At 39.3% G+C, this 9,189-nt stretch overlaps 1 protein-coding gene across 1 annotated transcript in view; it reads left to right on the top strand.

Moving 5' to 3' along the window:
• Positions 1-294: 294 nt before the first annotated feature.
• Positions 295-9,189, top strand: part of polrmt (polymerase (RNA) mitochondrial (DNA directed)) — a 39,233-nt gene continuing 30,338 nt past the window's right edge. Inside the window, exons 1-5 of the mRNA XM_079351098.1 lie at positions 295-522; positions 1,281-1,379; positions 2,085-2,932; positions 4,176-4,309; positions 8,456-8,642. Coding sequence (XP_079207224.1) covers positions 381-522; positions 1,281-1,379; positions 2,085-2,932; positions 4,176-4,309; positions 8,456-8,642 — 1,410 coding nt within the window. The 5' untranslated portion in view covers positions 295-380. The remainder of the gene's footprint in view (positions 523-1,280; positions 1,380-2,084; positions 2,933-4,175; positions 4,310-8,455; positions 8,643-9,189) is intronic.

Raw genomic sequence — 9,189 nt, 5'->3', positions numbered from 1 at the left:
AAGTGCAAAAATAAAGCAAGCACTCTAACTCACTTTCCTCAATTTCTCACTCGACTAGCTCTTGTAGCCAGGGAGTGTTCAACATAGGATAGTGTAGCATAATAGTTAAAGAAAATGTAATAAATAAAGTCTACGGTCTACGTATATTCAAAAAGCCAGGCTTCTTTAAGTGTGGCATTTTTATCTTCTAATTGGTTAATATCCTTCAATATCAAACTGAAAACCATGAACAAAATTAAGTCAAACCACTCGATTTATCTGCCATCTACCAAACACGACTGTCAGTCTACATCGATCGCTGCTGTCGACTAGCTTGGTCTTATTTAAGATGGCTACCTAGTGCTCGGTAGTAACGCGGTTATGGATCATTACATGTCAACATGTCACTTCTCAGAGTATGTGCCTTTGTTAAATGCCTGAACCGGCGCAGTTTATTTGAAAAGTGTGCTGTTCGCGTGTCTTCAGCGGATTGCTGTCAGCTGTGTGTGTCGTTAAAGAACGGTGCAGTCAGGAGAATATCAGGTGAGCCGAAGGAGACTTCATGTTTCACAGTGATGCACAAGTCGGACCTAATGTCATGCTCACATGTTCATTTAATCCACAATATGCCCAATAGTTTTACCAGCATATTGCTGGATTAGCTCGTGTAAATCTGTAACTTTTTGTTCAAATAGTTTGTTATTGAGTTCATGTCTGAGGATGTTTTTGGACATGTGTTGGAAGGTTACGTGGTTTGAAAGAGAGTAAATGAACCTTTCCAACCAGTCCAAGACCTTACTCAATAACTTCACCATAACACTCCTATTTGAGTCCACTTTGCTGCACTGTGTGGCTGCAGATCAGAGGTTGATGACTCGCTCCTCAGTTCTTATTTCTTCACATAATAAAGTCAAAATGCTGCTTTTTATTACATAAGGGGGAAAAAAGTAACTACCTGTATAAAATGAGCTGTAAGTTTAAAAATACCCATAAACATTGCTCTTGTTTGTAGTTTTGAAATCTCTTCATGGTTATTCTTATCCATGACGTAATTATTTATAGTTATATTACTTTGTGTTGTTTGTTTTGACAGGGACAGATTACAACCGATTAGCTGTACCAGAGTTATTAGAGTAATTAACATGTGAAGTCCCTGGACAGGAGACAATGTCTTTGTTGAAAAAACTAAACGGCCTAAAACATCTACACAACAGTACATAACCGTTGTACAACAACAACAATTCACACATTACACCAAAACAGGTTAATAAATACTTTATAAACCTGTTTTTGTTTTTCAGAGACTCCCTTTCAGCTCCAAAGAAGAAATGTTTCATTTGTGATCCCGAAGACGGATGATGGAAAGAAACGTGTGCTGGAGCAGTCTCAGTTGTTAGATGGTACGTTATTTTAGGCAGCTTCTTGTTTTTTTTTTAACTCACAAATGATCCTGTTAAGTCATTTCAATTTCACCTAAAGTTCTGGTGTATATCAATTTCTCTGACTTGTTTATATTTTGCCAGCCAATACTGCACCTTTCCATTAATAAATCTGACAACTTTATTAATCCTGATAAGGGGGAACATTTTTGGAACAGCTCATACAACAATCCCAGCATCATACAGACATCATCTCTGATGTTTAAATTTAACTGTCTGTTAAAAGATACGGGACAAGATGTCAAATGAATCTTGATGATTCGGCCAATAGATGATGAATTTAGATTAGACGATAAAGTGGGAGTCTTCAAGGATTAAAGAGAAATATCAAACCTATTAGCGATGTGATTGCGGAAGAGGATGAACAATTGAGTGTAGTGGTTAGTTTTTTCTGGAAGATCTGAAAAGGAATTAAGATTTGGTACATGGAACACAGGTCCTGATGGACTGCATGTTGTAAGTGAATTGTAAAGTAATCCTTGAAATTATGGGCTTTTTTGTTCCTTTCTTGGTTCCTTGCTCTAGAATATTATATATGTGAAGAGTTGTTAGATCTGTTTAGCTACTGCACCATATTGTGTATTTTTTTTTCCTGTAATGCTCTTTAAACTGTTAGTCGTTACTTGTGTTTACTGATGTAAGATCCCTTTCGGTTTTTCCTGTCAGTGCTTGAGGCAAGGATACACCAACTCCAAGCTGACGTCGTTCTGGATTTTCAGCATGCGAAGGTGCAGTTTGTTAAAGCCCCTTCCTCTGGGAGAGGGAGTTTACCCAGTAAGGGTGCCAAAGGTGGCCCTCAAGACAAAACAGACTTTACGAAATCAGGACAGACTGTTTCTAAGGGAGCTGCTAAATCTCAGCCCAGCAGATGGATGGAAAAGTTATCTCAAGAGAAGAAAATCAAACTCAAGAAACAGCAACACATCCAGCAGAAAATCCAGAATAAACCGACAGCCAAATCTAAAGGCAGCTCCATGCTCCCTGGCACAACACATAAGACTATTTCTACCACAGCGAAAAAGACTTTACCCTCAGTTAAGAAAGGTAAGAAGAGGTTGGCCGATGAGATTCAGGCTGCAGTTTCTTCAACGGCTTCTTCCACTGCTGCTCCAGCTGCAGTAGTGACGGCAGCCATGTCGCATAAGGCTTCTAAAGGGAAACAGAAAAAGCTGCTGAAAAAGGTGTCTGCCGTAGAGAGCCAAAATCAAACTGTCACCGATGCTGAGAGCAGGGCCAAAGAGCTGGCTGAGGTGGAGGAGCTGGAGCGGAGGCTTAATCAACAAGCAGGCCAGGCGATGCATTCCAGTAAGTCAGAGCACCAGCAGGAGGACTCTGCAGGAACTGCATGTGGGGACCTCGAGAAGGGCATCCACTCTTACCTAGAGGCATGTGTGTTTGCGGGGGAAAACGAGAGGGCACACCGCTTCCTGCTCAGCCAGCACAGAGTGATGAGTCGACGTAAACGGCTTAACACAGACATCTACAACATCCTGATGAGGGTGTCGGCCAAGAAGGTGAGTCCAACAGGAGCACACTGTTTTAAAACAACAACAAAAAAAAAGCAGCATCAGTGTTTTATTTATAATTAGGTATGCACCTGACAGTGTTTCTGTTTGAGCGGCAGTTGCTCAGTCTGTAGGGACTTGGGTTGGGAACCGGAGGGTCGTTGGTTCAAGTCCCAGTGCAGACCAAAATATGGAAGCTGGTCTGGCAGCTGCAGAGGTGCCAAATCACTTCCTAAGTACTGCCAAGGTGCCCTTGAGCATGGCACTGCAAAGTCCCACTAGGACATCTCTCTTATGCATGTCCATAGGTCCTGTGATTCGGGCATATGTGTGTAAGAAGTGTTTCTCTCAGGAAAACCAGTATTAATTAATGTATTAAAGTATTTTTTATTTATATATATTTTTTGCAATATAAGCAAACGTGAGAGCCTTTTGTAACAAGCTCTTTTTATTCCTAAAAAACATTTTGGGCTTTTCATGCCTTAATTAGTGAATTAACATGACAAACAAATTAACGACTGTAGTGTCATTTGTCATCAGGAAAAACAGTAAAAAAAACCAAACAAACAGCGAAACATTGAAGTAAAACTTCTGACGGACTACCAACACAGAGGTTTGCAGTGATGTCAGGATGTTGTGAGATCATTTTAGAAGCAAAGCTACTATGGGGTCATGAACACTTGAAGGGGAGTGAGGGGAAATGGGAATAAAAATCAGATACTATCAGTACTACTATTAAACCTTTTTAACAAATGTATTTTTAGATGTAATTGATCACTGCATCTGTACTTGTGTTATTTTTCCACAACAGTCTTTCAGTATTGTAAAATAACAACAAAGCTACTTATTGAATATCATAAATGATTATTGAGAGAGAAAATATACGACGGTTTTATGACTGTTTATTATTGTTGGGACAGAACTGATAAAAGACTGTTTAAAAAAAACGAAATGGATGAAAAATTATGTTTCCAGTGAATGAAATAAGGAAAAAAGTTTTGATATTTGCAATTGTAAGGCAAAAGGGATGTAGCTGGAGGGGGTCCACACTCCAGAGGTTGATGCCATGATAGGGTTGATGTCCTTGGCATTGGCAAAGTTTGGGAGGCCCCCAGCCTTGGTGCACACAAACCCTATCAGATCACCATTAGTTTCCTTGGTAACAAAAGATACTTCTGGAATAAAGATTGGCGTTTTATGTGAGTGGAAGCACAGTTTAATGACCCTCCAGTGTCTCCCTCTCTGTTTCTAGGGCACATTAAATCAGATTGGACGCTTGTTTATCCTGTTAGAAGAGGCCGGTCTGAAGCCAAATCTGGGATCCTACTGTTATGCCTTGGAAAGTATGGGCCGCAATCCCAACTGCTCCCCGAAGATCGTCAACAGGTATGTTTGCACACTCAGCAGCACACGTGTGTACACCCATCCAACACACCACTATATGAATAAGGTTGATGAAAACCTGTTGTGTTGAGTTAAAAGTCCAAATCTCGTTTAATCTAACTATAAGTTGATGATTCTTTGAGTTGAAGAAAGGGACTTTAGTTGAAGAAAAGGGATTTTTAAAGTAGGACAGTGGTAGTACAAAGAGTCACCTGCAGGGGTCATGCTTTGTTCAGGTTTTATACTTTCTGACTTCATGTCTGTTTCACATGAAAGTGTGTCTTCAGTATCTGGTTTTATTGTCATATCGTCTCTGGAAACTGCTAATGAGGCGTCTTAATATAAAACAAAAACACCTGAAGAGCTTTTGTGTGTTTTATTTGAACGAACCAGCTGGTTGCTATTGCATGCTGCTTTTTATTGACTTCTGGTCGTCACAAAACCAGAATTTTACACTTCGATAAAACGACTAGTTGTTCAATACCTGTTTCAGTACCAACGCAACAAAAGCAAAAGTCCTAGGCACCCAATTTCTGATCATTTCCTTTCACCAAACGCATATAAGAAGTATATACCTTGTCAATTGCACAAATACACTGGCATGGTTTCTGTACCAAAACCTGAGTTTTTACGAGTTGCTCTGAAATAGGTCCCTCGTGAACTGGGGCACAGCGAGTGTCTAATCCCACCAATGCAAAAATAGCCTGATCCTCCCTCATTCCCTTACCTGGAAATAATATAGATGTTCCCTATGTAACTTACTGGCTTAATTATATGTTGACCAGCCTCAGTCACGTTGATTTGCTCTTGCACAAACCACCCACACACAGAAAGGGATATCAGTCCATACAGCATGGTCCAATGGGGGGGACGACAAGTGGCAGGACAGGAGGGTGAGCAGTAGCTATCAGGTTGGACAATCGATCACTGTAAGCTGATGCTCACATGACATCTGTTGTTCTGAAGTCATGCCCAGCCCCTGACCAGGCAGCCTTCTTCCCTCTTATCTTCCTCCTCTTCACCATCACCCTTTTCTTCTTTTGTTCTTTATGTTTTTGTCCCGTTCCTGTCTTGAGTCCCTGTCCCCCTTTATCTTTTTACGATGGCCTGACTGCTGTGCTTTTGTGAAATCAAACTTGTCTCTGAAGTCTCCCCTACTGTATCCTTGCACTCAATGTACCAATCTGTTCCCCTCTCATATTGCGCTCTCTCTTCTCCTCCCTCCCTCTCTCTCTCTCTCTCTCGCTCTCTCTTATCCCTTCAAGTTTTTAGTAAGCGCCGTGTCCTCTAGAGCTCTTTGGTCCCTTGGGTGAGGCAGAGCAGTCACCAGGCTGATTATGCTCTATCTTTCAACCTCTCTGCTCTCTTTGTTCTGGTGGACCACACTGCCAGCGCCCAGACTAATCCTCTCTTTGTTCAAGGCTCCCTCATGTACTCAGACCAAATTGCACGTTGCATCACGAGAGACTGCGGGGGCCAGAGTGAAAATACGAAGACATTTAACCTCTTTGGCTCGCTTTAGAAGTATTTCCAAACGTGCCATCGTTTTAAACTGCCGACACACAACAGAATATATTGTAATATAATGGTTACTTCATTGGATTAATTCTTGTGCAGAACTCCTGCTAGCTTCTGATAAGATTAAGTCGGTGGAGGTTGCTGAGCCAAGGTTTCCTCCAGATGGAAATTAGTGTGCACTTATTTATAAATGTCATGAGGAAAAGGTGTGCAGGGTGAAGCTGAGCTCTTTCATCCTTTGTCCTCGATGACAAATGGCTTTTTCTCACTTCTGTCCTTTTGGCTTAGTCGTATAGTTCTGTTTTCAACCTGTAGAGAGCAGTATAACCAAACAAAGTCTTCAGGCTCCTGAAGTTTGTTGGGTCGAAGCTTCTTACTCGAAAAAATGTGCAGTAAAACCGACTCCAGTAGTTGTTTCTTCATGCACCTTTTCAACACACATTAAGAAGATGCGTTTTATTCACTGTAATTCTTAAAAAGACTTCAATCATCCACGTAGGCCAATATGCAACCGAGAAATCCTAAAATCTACAACTTTATTTTGCACGATACAAGCATTTTTTTTTGTCTTTGTTTCCATCTGAAATAAGTGTATCAAAAAATGATTTTTTTAAATACAAAAATATATCCGCACAGCTTAATACCATTAAAGCTTGTTTGAAACGTTTTAAAATGGTTATGAAACAGACTCAGAACGCCTCTTCATTACCTACAAGAACAAACGAGACAATCAGAGAGATTATTTCTATCCAGCGCATGTGTATGTTATCGATGCTGCGACCCGGCAGGGTAGTCCCGGTTAAGAGCACGCTGAAGAAACAGGGAAACAATACTTTACATGCTCAGGACAAAAAAGAAATGATTTCAACCGTCTTGCTTTGTAGACAAGATCGTCAAAGTGGACTCAAATCAAAAGTTCCTCTTTGGATCTTAGAATACCAACATTCTTTCAGGCAACTGAATATACTCCCTTAGTCTCATTAATCATTGAACAATAAAGTTCTGGCTGTAAATATTAAATCCCAAGCCTTGTTAGGTATCATTTATCATATTGAGTTATTGCATTATCACATTATTACACCTCTTATTTGTATTCCAGGGGCTGGTAACGTATGCATTAACTGTATTCTGCAATCTACTCATGGACACCGATCAGTCTACGATCCCTCTAGAGATTCTATTTGAATAAACATTTCACTGGTGTCGCCAGAGCTCATCTGGCTTTAGATCACACTCATACTTTGTGTCTGGCAGAAAGAGCTGTCAATGCAAGTGTTTTAATTAATATTCTGCAACTGTCAGTCAGAGAAGGGGAGACATACAATGATCCCAAAGACTGGGGATGTTTTTTTTTTTTTCTAAGCTGAATTATTCAGAAGCATAGACATATCTGTGATTATGAATCTCATTCCCACAACAAGCAGCAGGTCAGAAGGCTTTGACCTCTGAACTTATGATCAGACTCAGAAGTCTGTTCGGTCATAATCACTGTGATCTCTGACCCTAATGAAAATGGACTTCCTTGTCCTGACCAATGGGCTTTTTTTTTTTTTTTTTCCGCAATGGTTTTTTTCATAGATGTCATATTTCAGTAGTTTAGCTATACAAATTACAGAATTGATAAAATTAATTATATTTTTATAGAGACCTTTTTAAAAACAAGTCACAAAGTGCTTTACACACATGCTGGTAATACAGTATGGTGTTGCTTTAGGGGATGAAACTTTAAAGGCAGCAATAAGCAAAAAACAAATGGATAAATAAGGCTTTTAATATTGACATTATTTCATAATTGTATATTAAGTTTGATGGCAATCCAAAAATGATGTACCTTAAAGATATGCATGTACAGTATAAAGGAAAATGGAGACTTTTATAAATACATAAAACATATGCCAAACCCATGAAGGACTTTTTTAAATACCAGTAAATCCTTTTTTATTATTGACATTTGGGAAAGCAACTTCAGAGAAACCAGCAAAAGTCAGCTCCATTTTGATTCGACCAATATAATAATATATAAAGATAATCTCTCTTGGCTGTTGCTTTAGGACATGTTCAAAAGAAAGCAATTTGGAGAAAAGTCCAGCAGATTAACTTAGTTTAGTGTATCCAAATTCTTGTGTAATTAGCTTGGTAGCTTTGGCGAGTGGAAAACGTGGGTTATGTTGTATAATGTGTCCACTGGCAGAGTGGGTGAATTTAAGCAGAGACACAGGCATGTTGGTTGTCCAGTATTTTAGTTCTGAGTTAATGACTAGACAGGCTAATGACAGGCCTGAGACAGCCATGTTTTTTTTCCTTTGTTGTTTAAAGTACATGTGACAATTATGTATTAAATGTTCTTGATATTCTGTGCTTAACCCGATGCTGGAACTTTTTTGTGTCACTAATAAAACTGCCCATTGATGATATTGTTTGAATGACTACACTACACATAGAACTCAATACGAGTCATTGAGCAGTGACTGTACAATATATTATTTTCCAAATAAACCTCCAATAGGCCAGACATTTCAGGTCCTTAGTAATTGCTTTGTCAGTGCTTCTGATGACTTTCCCCATGACCTCACAGGTATCATGTTTCTAAAACACCTGGTACACTGACTTTGCGTGTCCCTGTACATCCAGGTGCCTGAACCAGATGGAGGAGGCTGGACTGAAGGTGGACGACGTGTTCAGCCAGTGTGTTTTCCGTCAAGATGAGAGAGACATGGTGCTGAAAGCAATTCACATTGTCCAGCCAGACTATCAGCCCAGACTCAACAAAGCCATGAGCGATTGCTTCTCACCATTGGTTAAGGACTACTACATGCAGGTATCACAACTGGGTTTTTTTTGGGGTTTTTTTTCCATTTAACCCGCAGGCTACACATATTAATACAAATCTTCAATTTACTGTTTTATGCATCTTTGTGTGTTCCATTGATGTGCGGAGTATTGAAAGCTGACTTATATTTAGTTTCAATGGTCGTTATTGAAATATCATCAGTATATTGTCAGTATCCTAGTGTGACTTGAAATGAGAATTCTATAAACATTGTGGTATTATGATAATATATAAATATAATGTAATAAATAAATAAATAAAAAAAACCTGGCAGTAAACCTTGAGGTACACCAGATTTAATTGTACGTTTTTAAGAGATAATTAGAAAAGTTCTGGACTGGATATAGATAGTTATCTAGGTAATATATCAATTTTGTGCTGTTTTTTTCCCTCCCTAAGTATAATTTATTTTATTTAAAAAAAACATGGAAATGTATTGAATATGGATTATAATTTCCAATCTTCATGTGCGTTGTATTAAGTGGTAATGTAAGCTGTCAGGAGGCTCCAGCAGGACGACAAAAAATGTGATTGT

The sequence above is a fragment of the Symphodus melops genome (genome assembly GCF_947650265.1).
Source record: "Symphodus melops genome assembly, chromosome: 8".
Taxonomy (NCBI): domain Eukaryota; kingdom Metazoa; phylum Chordata; class Actinopteri; order Labriformes; family Labridae; genus Symphodus; species Symphodus melops.
The sequence above is the reverse complement of the archived record's forward strand: the minus strand, read 5'-3'. Positions and strand labels throughout refer to the sequence as shown.